Source organism: Sinohyriopsis cumingii, chromosome 1, assembly GCF_028554795.1.
Source record: "Sinohyriopsis cumingii isolate HCF-2022 chromosome 1, ASM2855479v2, whole genome shotgun sequence".
Taxonomy (NCBI): Eukaryota; Metazoa; Mollusca; class Bivalvia; order Unionida; family Unionidae; genus Sinohyriopsis; species Sinohyriopsis cumingii.
Window position 1 is genome coordinate 28,986,733 of NC_142961.1, and position 18,794 is coordinate 29,005,526.

General features: G+C 34.5%; 1 protein-coding gene across 1 annotated transcript in view; it reads right to left on the reverse strand.

Annotated features, from left to right (window-relative positions):
- LOC149806603 (voltage-dependent calcium channel subunit alpha-2/delta-3-like) overlaps positions 1–18,794 on the reverse strand; it is a 102,779-nt gene that overhangs the window by 61,128 nt on the left and 22,857 nt on the right. Inside the window, exons 8-10 of the mRNA XM_089955436.1 lie at positions 16,884–17,012; positions 7,455–7,576; positions 1,001–1,104 (exon numbers count right to left, since the gene is read on the reverse strand). Coding sequence (XP_089811562.1) covers positions 1,001–1,104; positions 7,455–7,576; positions 16,884–17,012 — 355 coding nt within the window. The remainder of the gene's footprint in view (positions 1–1,000; positions 1,105–7,454; positions 7,577–16,883; positions 17,013–18,794) is intronic.

Consider the following 18,794-nt stretch of genomic DNA (forward strand, 5'->3'; position numbering starts at 1 on the left):
GCCATATTGGAGGTCAGATCATCATCTTTTACATTTAGGACTAACTAGACATCAAAAGAAGCCTTGGAATGAAAACTTGATGCTGTTATGACTTCAGTTCATAACCCCATATCAATAACAAGATTCTCATGATTACAGGTCTCATATTGGCACCATTTTTATTCATATATTCAACCATACATCATACAGATTCTTTTAAAAATCCCATGTTGATCTGACCATCCAGTTAGGAAGAAAAGCAATAAGTTTAAACATGGTCACATGACAGCCATCAAATGACACCATTTTCATTTAGGAGCAACTAGTCTTAAGGATGAATATGTGAAAGTTTCAATGCACTCGTCCATGTAGTTTAGGATTAGTAGCAATAAAACCTTGTGTTATCATATAGACGACAATAGACAGAAGATGAACAACACTCTGGTCCTCAGTAGAGCTAAAAAAATCTCACTGAATGCTTTATCTCACTTTTTCTGCCACTGCATGGTATAACAACCTAATATAGTGACTAGAGAAAGAATACTAGGTTAATGTGACCTAATATGGTTGACTGGCAGTAAGAAATATTCCAAGTATAAATGAATCCATCAAGTGTCATGACTGTACATGTAACAGTGTCAGAGAAATGAAAACGAATGCACCAACTTCACATCAGCACTGAAGTGAAATGTAGATCACTGTGATCTATTTTTTCTAGCACTTAGAAGTACCTCCCAAGATGACTGCACATATCAAGTTTCCTGACTGTGAATTATGACAATATCTTCAGAATAAATCTCAATGAAACAAATAAAAGGAATGTTTCCTATACCATATAAAATAGGAACCTACATCTAGCTTCATCTTTGCAGGTGCAACAAAACACCATATATGTGAATGAAGATTGTCTTGGCTGTATCTAAAAACCTTTTTTCCCTCAATAAATCATCTCAATATCAGCATTTAAATATGCAAGAAAAAAGATCATCCTACAATGATGCAGGTATTGCAAGAGATTTACCTTTGGGGCCAGGAGTCCATTTTTCTCCTCCACCATTTGCCAAACCTTGGTCCAATTGTACCTACAGACTGGACCTGGCACATAACCGCTTCTAGTGTAGTAACCTGAGTAAAGACAGTAAATCAAATGTAGAGCATTTAAAGCACCGTATTCCTCATGGGTATGTCTTACATCTTTCTTTAATCTGACCTTGCTGTTGTTACACAACACTCAAACACAGATATGTTTGCAGATGATGTAACACTGTCAATATCTGATAGAAACAAACATGCAGTGGAATAAAAATTAAACACTGATCTGGCAATTACTGATAAATTAAAAAAATGAAAGAAAATGATAGTTAATGAAGCTTCAGAAAGTACTAAATAATGGTGTACAACTGTATTCTTCATGGCCATCTTCCTCCACAGTTGTCTTAACTTTTTCAGTGAAACAGCTCAGTCCATCATTACAATCTAAATTTACACAAGCCAAAGTCCCAACAGTTTAAATGTTCCTTCCAAAATACTGGTACTGTAATGTGGTACTCTCTGATCATATCCATTCAACTGACAGAATATGTGATAATTTTCTGACTGTGTGTACATTGTGTTTAAATACTGAGTTCAAAATCCTGTTGAATATAGTAGAAACTTTCATACTAATTGAGATAAATTATCATTATTTTTAATATTGTTTTATTACTGGTTGATTACAGTTGGTACAGATGTAGCAGTAGTATTAGGAATGTTATCATTTATAACTATTGGGCTAAAATGCATTCAAGACAAGAGACTAAGGACATACAGACATAAGGACAGGTATAGCTAAAAGAAATTATGGGCAATATATAATGTTGGTTTAAAATTACCAGGTTATTTAGTCAAATACACAAATAAAAACAATGATTTGAAGACAGATCTACTGCATATATATATATATATATATATATATATATATATATATATATATATTAAAGACCTAAATACATAATAAGAAGAATATAACAGAACACAAAACTCACATAACTGAAAAAATACCTAATAGTAAATGATATCAACAGCAAGCGTTCATGTGTGGCAGCTACAAAAAAGTAAAATTGTTCATGTGTGGCAGCTACAAAAAAGTAAAATTATAACTCCAATCATATATATATATATATATATATATATATATATATATATATACACACATACATGCCAACCCCTGGCGAGGAAAAAGTGTAATCCAAATGGACAAAAAGAGTAATCCACATATAACATTATAAAAATTCAACGATCATATGTACAAAATGATTTATTTATCCCTCTGGACTTTTAACATCAATTGCTGCTTCAAGTTTTCGTATATAATGCTTTGAGCTTTAAAAAGCAACAGACTCTCATACTGCATTTCAGAAAACTTTGTACCAGCTGAGACTATGAATGTTTTGCACATCTGTAGAGCACCAAGTGATGGGTTACAGAGCTTGGATCTGAATTCAGTTTTATTTTTGCTAACAATACTGAACAATCTCTCACAGTCAGCATTAGAATGGTAAAGAACCAATATTCCTTTCATAACCTGACAAAGAAGAGGAAATTTATATCTTACAGTTATTGGGTCTTCAAGGTGGGAAATAAGATGTAAAAAATAAACTCTGTCTGCATGAAGTACATTGTCAGGTAGAGTGCCAACTTGATACTTCAAGAGTTCTCCAAATTTATCAGCAGCCTTTCCTGCAGCATGGTGCATCATACGACAGAGACAACCTGATATGTACAATGAAGGAGACATTTTTCAAAATATAGATTGAAACTTCTTTATGAATTCCAGTCATCACTGATGCAATATCAGCTGAAAACCCAATACAGTTCTGCCAACTTATGTTTATTCAAAGCATTATCAAGCACAAAAAAATATGTTTTCTCCAGCGGAATCTACCATTAATTCTGGTAATGAAAGATGAGTACTCTGACTATGCCTTTTTCATTGTCAAAGTCTCTTACACTGATTGGGTACACCTTTTTGTCATAATCATGACTCCTGTCTGTTGCAATACTAAACGGCCCAATTTTCATGGCTTCTGCAATTTTAAGTGAAGTATCTTCTGCTAAGCACCTAACAATATTTGATGGTTTTGTTCTTGCACATGCATAATTTCTGCAATTTTGGAATCGGGAAACATCTGTTTGAACAAAGAACCAATATAGTCTTCTACTGCTTGGGGTAGTCTGTGTTTTATTAAGAACTCGGTAGATAACACCTCTGCATTTTTTAAAATTCATGTCCACAATTAAGTTCTGCTGTAAAAAAGAAGTTACCTTAGTATTGGAGTTAGTAAAACGAGCTAATTCAAGGTTTCTTTGTTTTACCACCATGACCAATATTAAAATCCTTTCCACATAGCCTGCAAGGGGTGTGAAGCTGCCCTAGAATGGAATGGTTGTGTAATTCATGTATTCATCTCTGAATTGGTTTTTCGTCTTTTCCTAATCCATCTGTGAAATTATTTGAAAAACATTTTTGTTCTTACAAATGCATCGACTAGAATAAATCTGGCTTGACTTTTAGCGCCAAATACCTACAGACTGGTTCTGTACCAGATATGAATTAGAACAAAGAATCTGCGAGCAAAGATTAAAAGTTAGAAAACCAGTCTGTTCTCTTCTAACTAAGCCATACAGCTGCTATAAATAGAAACCAAGGTCCAAAGTAGAAACCGGCATGTTTCTTGGAAATAGGGGCAACTGCAATAAATAGAACATAATACTGTTAGGAAAGTGCATGCAAGTCTATGGACAAGTGTACTTTTATGTCATAGTTACATAGAAGCCGTCTTTTCCAGAAAACAGTCTGTGGGATTAATGACATGTTAATAAAAATGAGAAAACAAATTATTAATTTTTTTGGAGGGGGATATACCAAAAACATGTAATCCGAATACAGTTACGCATAAGGCATAATTTTGTGAAAAAAAGCGTAAAGATTACGCCAAAAGTGTAATGGTTGGCATGTAATATATATATATATATATATATATATATATATATATATATATATATATATATATATATAAGAATACAAATAATATGGCAAAAAACAGTCCTTTCAAGTGCACTGGATCCAGCAAGGGATCACGCATGTCAGGGATTGATTAAGATATATGCAATAAAATGACAATGAACCATGCAAAATTAGTATCTAACTAGCCTAAGTGCTTTCGACTCTCAATGAGTCTTTTTCAAAGGCAAATACAAAACATAAACAAGACAAACAAATAAAACACAACAACTGTTGTGTTTGCAAAACTTTACACAGCTGTTTCTACAGGAATTAAACCTTTAAATGTATTATGTTTCAACTAGTTTATTTCAGCTTGTTGCTGATGATGGCAAATATTTTTATTGACCTAGAAATCGATAAGCCATAACAACATCTGTCGTTTTATGTAAATTTATGTAAGCACAAATTATATCCCAGATATTTCATTGTTACAGTAAGTAATTATAGGCTATTAAGCAAATTAAGAGAATTATTTAAAAGAAAATGTGTCGGCTGCAAAATAAAATTTCATGAAAAGGGAATGTTTATTATACGGCTTTTTGGCAGTATATGCTGATATACAAGTTTTAACGTGGATAATGATTGGCTACATCAAGTCTTGATTTTAAGCTCATAGTGCAATGTCTGGAAGACAGAAGAAAATGTTTACGGCTGCATTTGATTTTATCAAAGACAAAGTTTTGCTGATTGGCACCAGGTTTTGGCTTGGTGCTTTATGCTACAGCAACACAAGTAGGTTATTTAGTGCCCAGGCAATTGGTGTAAAGTGTCTTGCCTGAGGACACACCATGGTGGCTGACCCAGGCTTGTCCAATGGTAGCATTTAAACCTGCACCCTTTTGGTCACGTGTCCATGCCACCTGTTAAACCATTTTTCTAGCTTGTGAATAAAGATCAGAAAATGCGACCAAATGAGATTTAAATGACAGGAGGGTCAAGGAAACTTATGTACTGATGCAACCAAGGGAAATAAGAATACAACCAAGGGAAATAAGAATACGAGTCTCAAAAGCTACTGATTTAAAAAGTATCAAATGGAAGTTTAAATGAATTCATGGACAATGTTACAAATTCTGTTCTCTCATTAAAGGTCATTTTACTTGTACATGTAATTTACAATATAATACATGCTTGTTCTGGAGGATATTTCATCATATTCCTTGTTTGGAATGTCCATTCTGACCAATGTGGCCAAAATAAGTTATTTTTACTAAACAAGTGAAATCAATAATACTTAATCATGGACAGCAAATGTTATACTATATATACTTACTTACAAGTCAAGTTCAACCACAAACAACATAGACACTGATCTGCCATTACATAATGTGCCAGCTGCTCAAGGTCTATGGTGTTTGTTCTACTGATTACTCCTAACAAACTCTATAGTCCAAAATCTGATGGTGCATTATGTGATGGCAGAACTCGGTTTGTGTAGTTTTTACTTTGACTTTATCTATAAGTGAATATATCCAGTACTTTTTCTTCCAGATTAGACCAAAAGGAGATAGAAAAATGGGGGCACATTAAAAGGGCATGGAAAGGTAACATCAGTTGGTCAAACAAGGTATCGCCAGGCAAGGAATACTAACATACACAAAAAAATGGAATAAATACTTTGATCCTGAGATAACTTACAGAAGCTAATGTATTAAGCATTTTCTAAACATAAAACATTAAAAAAATAACAATTAAGTCTTCTACATTCTATTTTATGAAAATTAACTATATGCAGCAAAACCTGTCCTAATGGTCACCTTTACATAGCAGTCACCTGGTAACAACTGCCATTCTCATTTCCTCCCAGGCCAATTTTCTATATAAATGTCATTTGTGTAATGGTCACCTGCTTTCTGTGGTCAGCCCCAGGTGTTTCCTAAACAAATCAAATGGTTTCTCCCTTCTTAAGCAGTCACTGAAGCATAACTACAGTGAACAGTCAGTCTATGCAAACTAAACTTACGCTTCAGGAGGAAGGCATTGTTTAGATAAAGAAATATTATGTGCAAACATTTTTCTCACTTGTGCTCACTGTACTCTGGTCACACTGTCAATATATTTCAAAGGTTTCAGTATGTAATATTCAAAATGAGGCAGTTTATATCATTAGAGTTATGGGTGAAGGTAATTTGTTTGCTGGATGGTGGGTAAAGTAGTTGTGTTATCAAAGCGGAAATGTAAGTCACATTATTTGGCAGTCTGACAGGTTTAGTTCAATATCTTCATTTATCTGCCTGTGAATTAAAGGTATACTGGATTAAAATAGGTAATCTTTGAGATGCAATGTTAGCTACCTCTTTTTCTATTAGGTTCAGGGGGCATTCATTACTTAAAACCTGTTTTTACAGACAGGAAAAGTTCATGAGTCATAAAGAACAACTATATATGGCTTCTTCTGATTCCCTGCTTATCATAGGTGGCGCTCACCAGATAATATGTACTTTTGAGAGAGTGACGTATGTAAGGTGAAGTAGTTCGCATTTAAAACCTGCACAGTGGAAAGAATGTTTGCATACCTCTATGCTACATTAATGTAATGTGGATGATATTTCTTTTGGATATTGTACTTTTGGAAATTTTACATGATTTAAGCACACTGCTAACTAAAATGACTGCTCCCTTGTGTTAAAAAGTCAGTCTGAATTAGTCTAAAGTACACTATACATAGCAGCTATTAAAATAGGGAAAATGAATTTTGCCAGACTAGACAATATCAGCTTCTGAAAGTGCAATGAATGAATTACCAAATATATAAAATGTAAAAAAAGTTATCGGCTCTTTTTAATACAATTTACCTCTGAAGTTCAGGAAGTGAAAATGACCAAGTAGAGCTAGCACTTTTTTGAAAGGTGCACATTTGAAGTAAGGGCAAGCTGTATACTCTATAACCCATAGTACACCCATCAATCATACACCAAAATAAAGGGAATTAAAGGTTCTTTGCATTATACCTAAGATATACAAGGTCTTTTTTAAACAGCCAGTATAACCAGTGAGGAAAGCTGGGGACATTCTTTTTCTTTAAAATCCTAACCCTATGCAAAATGCGAAACTGTATAGCGCCACCATAGACATCTCTTTTGATCTTGGTAAGTTGGGCAACTGGCTAATCCAAATATTGTTTTTGAAGATGAAACTGTGTAGTGAGGTCACCTGTGTACAAAGGTCAGTATCAGCTTTTCCCATGGGTGGCTGCTATTGACAGGCTTAACTATCTACATAAATTAGTCAGATATTTACAATACATAACCTGATGTTAACATACAACATAAATGAAAATGTTTAAGCAAACTGCAGTAATTTTTAAACTCTTCTATCAATATTCTTTTTTTGTCACAGAAACAGCAGACTACTGAAATCAAAATGTAATAAAACACAATAAATAAATCTGAAGTCATTCTAATTTTTTCAGAAATGGAGGTAAGTGTACCTGGGCCACAGCGGATATTCTCCCCATCTGTATCCTGTCCATCTGTAGCAAAGACAATGAAGGACTGGCATCCAGTGTGAGGGATGCTTTTCAGCAAATCCATGGCAATCTCAAATCCCCTCCTGAAAAATTAGACACAAAAAATGCTACATCAATTCAGATAATTGTTTTTGTTGTTTGAATATAGCAATCACAGTTTTTGACTTGGGACACATTTTATGTTGGGGGCACCGATTATCTGGTAGTCACACTGGGACAGTGAGAACACATGCTTTACACTTGTCAAGGTAATTATTGTGAGAATTGTACAATGACATATGACAGACTGTACAATGACATATGTCATTCTGAGTGAGACTGTGTACAACGACATATGTCATTCTCAGCATGTCTGTGTACAATGACATGTCATTCTGAGTGAGACTGTGTACAATGACATATGTCATTCTGAGCATGACTGTGTACAATGACATATGTCATTCTGAGTGCAACTGTGTACAATGACATATGTCATTCTGAGTGAGACTGTGTATAATGACATGTCATTCTGAGTGAGACTGTGTACAATGACATATGTGATTCTGAGTGAGACTGTATACAATGTGTCATTTTGAGTGAGACTGTACAATGACATGTGATTCTGAGTGAGACTGTGTACAATGATGCGATTCTGAGTGAGACTGTATACAATATGTCATTCTGTGTGAGACTGTACAATGACATGTCATTCTGAGACTGTATATAATGACATGTCATTCTGAGTGAGACTGTGTACAATGGCATGTCATTCTGAGTGAGACTGTGTACAATGACATATGTCTTTCTGAGTGAGACTGTACAATGGCATATGACATTCTGAGTGAGTCTGTGTACAATGACATGTCATTCTGAGTGAGACTGTGTACAATGACATGTCTTTCTGAGTGAGACTGTACAATGGCATATGACACTCTGAGTGAGACTGTGTACAATGACATGTCATTCTGAGTGAGACTGTGTACAATGGCATGTCATTCTGAGTGAGACTGTGTACAATGACATGTCATTCTGAATGAGACTGTACAATGGCATATAACATTCTGAGTGAGACTGTGTACAATGGCATGTCATTCTGAGTGAGACTGTGTACAATGACATGTCATTCTGAGTGAGACTGTGTACAATGACATATGTCATTCTGACCTTTTCACCACTTTGCTGATACAAGAAAACAGCAAAATAAACAAGAACATACTTGATAGCTTCAGGTAGTGAAATTTATGAAATTTTGAGAAATCAGGTAAAAAATGACTAGAAAGACCAAGATATTAAAAAAATAAGAACAGCTTTAAAACTTTCTAGAGACTATTCAAAGAATTAAAAGAAGAATGGTATTCCATCTCTGTACATTAATGTTATATGCACAGATGACCCATTATGAATGGGAAATGTTTTTAATGACTTTTTTGTGAATGTGGCCTCAAAGCTTAAAGAAACTAAAACTGTATCAGATCACTTGCAACCTTGGGGATTTTGTACTGAAAGGTTATTACCAGATGATAGGTTTGAAATTCCAGAAATAAAAAACTGTTTAAAAACTCAAATACTTGCAAAACACTGAAATTACTAAATCAAAAGGACCAGGGCCTAAGGCTTTTAAAAGCGACTACCAAGATAGCTGCATTGCACAACAATGACATTACCACATCAAAAGGAATAAGGCTTTTAAAGCAGCCACTAAGACAACTACATTGGTATAGAAATACAGTATGAAAGCCAGTAAATTTCCCCATTTATGGAAAACTGCAAGGGAATTCCACTTCACAAGGCAACAGATAACTTTAATTATCTTCAGCCAACTTCCATCCCACTCCCTCTTTAAAAATTAATCATCAACAAATCTATATGCTAATGATAATTTCTCTGATGAACACAGTTGCAAATATGTACAAGGAAATAATCTTTAAATGGCTTCAAATGTGCTAATGATAATTTCTCTGATGAACACAGTTGCAAATATGTACAAGGAAATAATCTTTAAATGGCTTCAAATGTGGTGTAAGGAAAAAAACATGCTTGTTATGCAGATAAAACAAAAGTTTCATTAAAAATTGCACAGTAAAAACAAGCAAAATTATAGACAAATAACTTGAGCCTTTTATAAAATAATAAAAATGTGAATGTGGTTTCAAAGGGCAAAATTCTTGGTATTCTTGCTAACAATAATTTACTTTAGTTTGATCATATGAACTTTGTTACAAAGAAAGCAAATTCCTATCTTTGGCTATTAGGAAGTCTCTCAATGGGACTGACACACTACATGCCAAAATTAATGTCCAGGAATTAAAGATAAAACCATTTCTTCTTTTTAAAAGCCAAGTGTTGAAATCATCTCTGATATTTTTGTGTGATATGATTTTCAAATCGGCTACTGTGGAAACTGTATTGGATGTAAGATGTTCAATTAGGACAAAGTGGATGCCATTAGATAAGTTTGATGAATAATGGCCATCCATTCAGGATGGTTTGGTTTTGTGGGGTTGAATCCCATTTTTCATCACATGATAGACTATACATAGCAGCCTGTATATTTGGTGGACTAAGAACCAAGGAAGGCCCCTGGAAGAACCACCAACCCACAGAAAGCTACTGAGCTGAGACTCAAACTCACAAGGACAGAGGTAAGAAGTGTGAGTGATATGTAAAGATGAGCACCTTAGACCACTTGACCCCCCAAGGACCCTCCATTCAGAAGATGAGCACCTTAGACCACTTGGGCACCCAAGGACCCTCCATTCAGAAGATGAGCACCTTAGACCACTTGGCTGCCCAAGGCCCCTCCATTCAGAAGATGAGCACCTTTGACCACTTGGCCGCCCAAGGCCCCTCCATTCAGAAGATGAGCACCTTTGACCACTTGGCCGCCCAAGGCCCCTCCATTCAGAAGATGAGCACCCAAGACCACTTGGCCCCCCAAGGCCCCTCCATTCAGAAGAATTAGTGACAAGGTCATCAATATGTTCTTTGTGACAGCCACATTTAAGGTAAGATAGGCACCATTTTTATTTAGAATCAACTAGATATCCTAATTAGTTTTCTGATTAAAACTGCATTTTGATATGATTTTCCATTTAGGAGTAGTAATGTCAAGATTTTCAACATGGTTGCCATAGCAGCTGTAATGTACATCATATCAGCACCACTTTCATTTAGTACCAACTACACATAATAAGATGTGTTCTGGTGAAAACCCAATGTTGAAAGACCATTCATTTTGAAGGAGGAGTAACAAGATTTTAAAGACAGCTGCTGTGGCAGACATATTGGATATCTGATAGCCACAATTTTTTTTAAAGCAGCTAAACACGATAAAAAGTCTTCATGTGACAAGTCCATTCTAATATGACTTTCCAGTCAGAAGGAATAGCACTAGCCTAAGTTTCAAGATGGTTGAATGTGGAAGGCCATATTGGATGCCAAATTTGTACCATTTTCATTTAGGGCCAACTAAAAATCATAATGATAATGAAAACTCCATGCTGATACAACCATCTATGCAGGTGAAGTAGTGATAACAAGATTTTCAAGATGGTCACTTTGGTGGCACCATTTTTATTAAGAACCAGCTAAACGTAAGAAATCATTCTGTGAAAACCTCATGGCAATACAACTTTCTGTTCAGAAGGAGTTTGAGTAGTAACAAGACTTTTTAGATGGCTGCCATGCTGGACATAAGATTGGCACCATTTTCATTTAGGACTAACAAAATTTCATAGTGTTTTTAGTGGTCTGTAGAAAGACCAAAAAACACCAAAAAATGTGCTGGAAAATGCCCAAAAATCTATCTATAAGAATTATATTAATGGTATGTTGATAATTGCAATGACATAAAATATAATAAATTACATGAATTGTAAATTAATTATATAACATTGAATCTCATGCACCAGGCAAATGGAAAATTGTCCAATATGCCATATGAACATAAATCTACTGAAAATGTAATCGACGAAGATGTTCACACTGTTCTCATATAATAGAAGGTAATTATTTTACAAACAGTTGAACTTACATTTAAAATGCATTATAATACTGATAGTTCAAGTTCAAATGTAATGTATCTAATAACTTGCGACACCTGCTAACTCTGGGTTGATCAATAGCTACAATGCCAGTTGAGATTGTAGTCCTTCTGAGATGGGCTCCACGTTCACAGAAATAACAATGGATGACAGTATTGCAGCTCGCAATAAATCAATAGATGCAAGTTTTTCTGACCTATACTTCATTATTTCACATGCAGATGATAATAAATGTGCCCAATAATGATAAACAAATTTATAGTAAAACACAAAGTATGTTTGATGCCACCAAAAACAGTCTTAACTGTGGTGTGTCAGAGAATATTTTTTAGTTTCTTGTTTGGATGAACACGAGGTTAAGAAGCACAAAAAAGATCCTTGTGCAGATGGTGTACAGAATCATTCATGTGTAGATGGTGTACAGAATCATTCATGTGTAGATGGTGTACAGAATCATTCATGTGTAGATGGTGTACAGAATCATTCATGTGTAGATGGTGTATAGAATCATTCTTGTGTAGATGATGTACAGAATCATTCATGTGTAGATGGTGTACAGAATCATTCATGTGTAGATGGTGTACAGAATCATTCATGTGTAGATGGTGTACATAATCATTCATGTGTAGATGGTGTACAGAATCATTCTTGTGTAGATGGTGTACAGAATCATTCTTGTGTAGATGGTGTACAGAATCATTCATGTGTAGATGGTGTACAGAATCATTCATGTGTAGATGGTGTACAGAATCATTCATGTGTAGATGGTGTATAGAATCATTCTTGTGTAGATGGTGTACAGAATCATTCTTGTGTAGATGGTGTATAGAATCATTCTTGTGTAGATTGTGTACAGAATCATTCTTGTGTAGATGGTGTACAGATTCAGTCTTGTGCAGATGTTGTACAGAATCATTCTTGTGTAGATGGTGTATAGAATCATTCATGTGCAGATGGTGTATAGAATCATTCTTGTGTAGATTGTGTACAGAATCATTCTCGTGTAGATGGTGTACAGAATCATTCATGTGTAGATGGTGTACAGAATCATTCTTGTGTAGATGGTGTACATATTCATTCATGTGTAGATGGTGTACAGACTCATTCATGTGTAAATGGTGTACAGAATCATTCATGTGTAGATGGTGTACAGAATCATTTTTGTGTAGATGGTGTATAGAATCATTCATGTGTAGATGGTGTATAGAATCATTCTTGTTTACATTGTGTACAGAAACAGTCATTTAATCTTGATAAGACTTTGTTAAGACTTTGTATGGTAAGTAAGAAAATGGTGTTATGGATGCTGATATTTTTGTTACTATAGTGTTAAAAAAAGAGAATGGTATCAACAACGTGTTATGATACCAGAAAGAGAATTTCTAATACAATAATACAAACATTATCAACAAACACTCACAAAACAGAAGCAGTACATTTGGTGATGACTGGAATATGGGATCATGCCAGCGCTACCACCCCCAAAAACTTACATATCTGAAATGCAACACTGGCATGCTTTCAGTAATTTTGTTAAAAAAAATGGACTGTTTTGTAGGAGAAGATTTGTGCAGCAGAAAACAGTGTTTGTACCCATAGATCCACAACTAGAAACAATCAGCTTGTTGAGGTTCATAGGTATTATACTCAATTCATACAGGAAAAGAGTAACTTGGTTTTCCTATTCTAGTGGCATCAAAAACAAAATGAAGATTGTGTAAAACTAAACAATTTCATCAAATGCAATTTCTAAAAACAAACTATATTTTCTGGTAAATTTTCATTTCCTTCAGGTAATCTACGATAAGCAACACAAGACAAAAGAAAAACTAAATGTCAGACTGGTAATATTTTGGAACACCAGTTACTGATAAAGCTTCTTCCTTATATTAATATTTTATTGATATAATAGTTCTTTCATCTAAACATCTATTTCTAATGTTTTCTTTCTTAAAATATCAAATAGAAATAAATAGCTACATATGAATCATATAATGAGTTTCACTTGTTATGAATAGATGCTGGAGAGAGAGAGAGAGAGATTTGCAAATTTTATAATAATGGTTAAAAACTTTTGATAACAGAAACAATAAATGTTTACAAAAACATGCATGTATGATGAATGTTTGTAAGATTTTTTAAAGTGTTTTCCAGCAGCATTGATCAACCAGGCAGTGATTATCAGTTACAGTTCATATAGAATAGAACTGAATTCTGGTATTAATAGTCATGCATAGAAAATGACTATTTATTTTTTGTGGTTTTTTGCATTTTCCTGCATTTTTCTGCATTTTACAGTCTTTCTATGGACCATGTTTTTACTGAATAGAGCAGTCAGAATTTCAGAAAACTTCTACCAGGTACCCATTAATCCTAATGATCAGTTACCCAGGTACCCATCGATGCTAATGATCAGTTACCCAGGTACCCATCGATCCTAATGATCAGTTACTCAGGGACCCATCGATGCTAATGATCAGTTACCCAGGTACCCATCGATCCTAATGATCAGTTACTCAGGTACCCATCAATCCTAATGATCAGTTGCCCAGGTACCCATCGATGCTAATGATCAGTTACCCAGGTACCCATTGATCCTAATGATCAGTTACCCATCGATGCTAATAATCAGTTACCCAGGTACCCATCGATGCTAATGATCAGTTACCCAGGTACCCATCAGTGCTAATGATCAGTTACCCAGGTACCCATCGATCCTAATGATCAGTTACTAAGGTACAAGACCAAAGGCAAATTTGTACTAAATGTGTATGAACCTGAAGTTAAGTTCACATTTTTTAAAAATTTACGGTATCCACTATATATCACTACTTAATATGACCTGTTACAAAGTTCAAGAATTCATCTGCATCCTCATTGTCTGAGGCAAAAAAAATTGTGTTTTTGTTAGACCGAGCATACTTTGTTTTTTGCTGCCAACCCTAGCACATTTTTCCCCGTAGGTTAATTTTAAAAAAATAATCCCAAAATCGATTTGTGGTTTATTAGTGAAAACCCATGATGATTTGACCATTCATTCAGAAGAAACCATAACAAGATTTTCAAGATGGCCACTGTGGTGGTGATACTGGATTTCCTTACAGCGCCATTTTCGTTTAGGAGAAAAATGAGAACATAAGAAGTCTTCTGGTGAGAAACCCAAGTCAATTTGACCTTCTAGTCAGAAAAAGATGCCATAACAAAATTTTGAGATAGCTGCCCGGGTGGCTATAGTGGATGTCTGAAAGGTACTAGTGTTATTTAGGACCAAAAAGATGAATGTGTGTGTATAGTTTTATAGCAATCCTCCAAGTGTTTTGAGCGAAGAAGCGACAATAAAACTTCTGCTAATGGATGATGGACAAGAAAAGATTAAAAACAGGCTAAAAAAAGTATTCATTCATAAACAACACTTTGTCACTTTTTCAAACAGCTAAATTCACCCTCATTTTGACTATTTTAACAGCATATTGGGGAAATGCAGCTAAATTCACCCTCATTTTGACTATTTTAACACCATATTAGAGAAATGCATCTGCTGCTAATATAAAATTGTTTGTTTGCAAAAGCAAGACTAAAATATTACAAAACAGCAATCTGGATACATTCTACATTAAAATTTCTATCATTTCAAGAAAGTAATGTAATTGGGTAAGTATATTCAGAGAAACAAAAAATTTACCTGAAAAAGGTGTTTTCTCCATCAAATATGTTCTCGGATCACATTAACATTAGGATAATAATAGGAGGAGGGAATGTTTAGTATCCAACCTATATCAGATATCCATTGTAGGAAGAATGCTTGATTCCCCAAATGAATGATAAGCTCCTTTAGTGCAACGTAACCGATGGAGACACGGTTTACATCTGGGAGGAATTTCTGGGTGAATCCAATGAATACAACTGAGGGGGTCTGTTCTAAGGCTTTGCTGATGTCAACTGGGTCGAGTAGTGTCTGTGTGATTCTGCTGATGTCAAATGGGTCTGGTAGTCTGTGTGACTGACAGTGGACCTATCAGATTTAAAGAGTTTCTCTTCAAGCCTAAATCTTGTAGATAAAAACTCAAGAAGGTGGACTTCGCATGCCAGCTAAAAGCAGCCTTTATAATGTCTTCAATTGAAATACTGAAGTCAAATGTAAGAGATTGCCCTGATTTCTTGAGTTTCTTAGTCTTGAGACTACAGGGCATGGTATTGTAATGTGTGTACATGGAAGGGGTGTGCTTACCCCATGGTCTTAAACAAAGTAACAAAAAGAAAGGAAAAACAAAACCAACAAGTTTTAAAAAAATCAAAACAATAAATTTATTTCCCCAAAATACAAAATGAAAATTTTAAAAGCACTCAGATTATTTTGAATTAAATCCCAAATAGTTCTAAATTTTTTATCACAAGTCAAAAAGTATGGAGTATTCCAAATGAATTCTTCCAGTGATGTTCAGAATGATTTCTGATCTTGAAAGTGTTGATGTACCAATAGCCTGGAATAATGTTGATGTGCTAACAACCTTGAGCTATCAATGATATAAAAAAACACTAAATCAATTTATTTATAATTCCAACATAGTTATTTAGTCCTAAAGTCAATGAACACTTTGTAATTCCAATTAATAATTTAAATAAATAAATAAATACTCTCGAATTAAAACTGAACACAACTGAAAGACTGATCCCACTAGTCAGATATTAAAGTAGGAATAAAAAATTTCAGTTTACTTCTACCCTATATAAAAACCTAGGATGCAATATGATGACCTGAGTGATGGTTGAGGGTTAATTTCCAGAACATTCTAAGTTGTAAATAAGAATAGGTCTATTACTAAAACTTTAGCCAAGAACATTGCGAGCATGAAGTAGACCAGGAATTATCAATGGGAAAACAAATATCCTGAACTCAAATCCAAGAAAACATGTTTACCTACAAATCATAATAATCTTAATATATAATCAACAATTGCAGACAAAAATTAGATATGTAATAAGTTGTTTACAAAAAAAACCCAAAACATCAGTCAGATAGGCCCAAACTCCTACCCTCAATTCTGGACAAAGGTCAATCACACAATTCATGTTAAATATACATAATACTCCAGCTCACCTGTGCCCCCTGTCTTAAGCCTTAATATTGTGAAAATAGAGCATGGTATCAAACTGTGTGTAGATGGTTGAGGTGTACTTACTCCAGCTCACTAGTGCCCCCTGGTTTGAGAATCTCAATCTTATGACTGCTGGGCACTGTATCAAACTGTGTTTAGATGGAAGAGGTGTACTTACTCCAGCTCACTAGTGCCCCCTGGTTTGAGTATCTCAATCTTATGACTGCTAGGCACTGTATCAAACTGTGTTTAGATGGAAGAGGTGTACTTACTCCAGCTCACTAGTGCCCCCTGGTTTCAGTTTCTCAATCTTCTCAATCAGGTCTTTACGATGTGCGACAGTGGCTGGCACCATCTTCTCCTTCACACAACTCAAAGCCTCTGTCACGAAAGAATGCCATCTGAAAGAAGAACAGAGACAGTAATCAGTCATGATATTACTTTTCGCAAGCTTTATGTAACTTTTGATTCCAACATAGAATGCATTGAAAAACATTTACTATCAACAAAAGAATTAGTTATCTGATTTCTTCCCTGTATTATATATTTTTTTCCCACAAGATAACTGGAAATGTTGTATCATTTATGATGTAAGTGTTTTCCTCATGGCCATTTAGTGATACTATTATGATACACTCAACATGGCCATTTAGTGATACTATTGTGATACACTCCACATGGCCATTTAGTGATACTATTGTGATACACTCCTCATTGCCATTTAGTGATACTATTGTGATACACTCCTCATGGCCATTTAGTGATACTATTGTGATACACACCTCATGGCCATTTAGTGATACTATTGTGATACACTCCACATGGCCATTTAGTGATACTATTGTGATACACTCCACATGGCCATTTAGTGATACTATTGTGATACACTCCTCATGGCCATTTAGTGATACTATTGTGATACACTCCTCATGGCCATTTAGTGATACTATTGTGATACACTCCTCATGGCCATTTAGTGATACTATTGTGATACACTCCTCATGGCCATTTAGTGATACTATTGTGATACACTCCTCATGGCCATTTAGTGATACTATTGTGATACACTCAACATGGCCATTTAGTGATACTATTGTGATACACTCCACATGGCCATTTAGTGATAGTATTGTGATACACTATCATTTCAGCCTGCAATACTTGTGATTCCACTGACAGCCACTGTACTAGCATTGATTCACTTTGTTTCCCACTATTCTATAAAACTGATTCTGTTAAATAATCATTCTATCACTTAATTCCAAGTCTTATCATTCCAACAACCCTTTTTCTTGTTTCTTGTTGGATATGCAATTGAGACAATCTGGCATAATTACCCACTTGCTTAACCATTATCTGTTGTACCTGGCTTGACGTGGATGCTAGGCATTAAATTGCTATCGATGGAATTAACACAGTATTTAAATATGATCTTTGAAAATAAAATGCGAGAAAAATTCCAATTGTGTAGTCCAGTCAGACTAGAATTGTGATTCAATGGATGTATGCAAATCAAACAATAAAATATATCATTTTATTTAATATTCCATCCTATAAACATATAAAAATGATTTCAGCTCTGGAAACTGTTGCTGATTTTAAACTGCAACCTATTTTTGAGATTGCTGTTGTATTTTCTACAATACAAATGTGGTGAAGCAAAGTAAGAAAAGTTTAAATATTAATAGAAAGTATTAATATTATTATAAAATTTTATTATTATTATGAAGTTCACATATTATTATAAAGTCTATATATTATTATAAAGTGTTAATAGTATTTAATCATTATTTTAAACATCTCATATTGGATTATGCATAATCAGAAGACAAAAGTGACCATTTTCAGCATGGCCATTGCAAACTTTCTGCTCTCTTCTCCAACCTCACCCTATTTTAATTGGAAATAGTAGTATCCAAGGTGGACACTAAATTATTAGCCAATATTGATTTTGAATCTTCATATCCCTGCTACACTCGGCACAGTAATTTCTCTGCAAAAGTCAGTTTAGTAATTTTTTTTAATTTAAAGTTTTGATTGTGATCATATTTCACTGAGACTTTCATTTAAAGCCTTTGAAATTAATGTCACAGTAAAGATACTGAGAAAAAGGTATTAAAGAAAACTATCTTTTATTTAAATTGAAAGACTAATGAACTCTGGCAACAAAATAAAATCTAAAT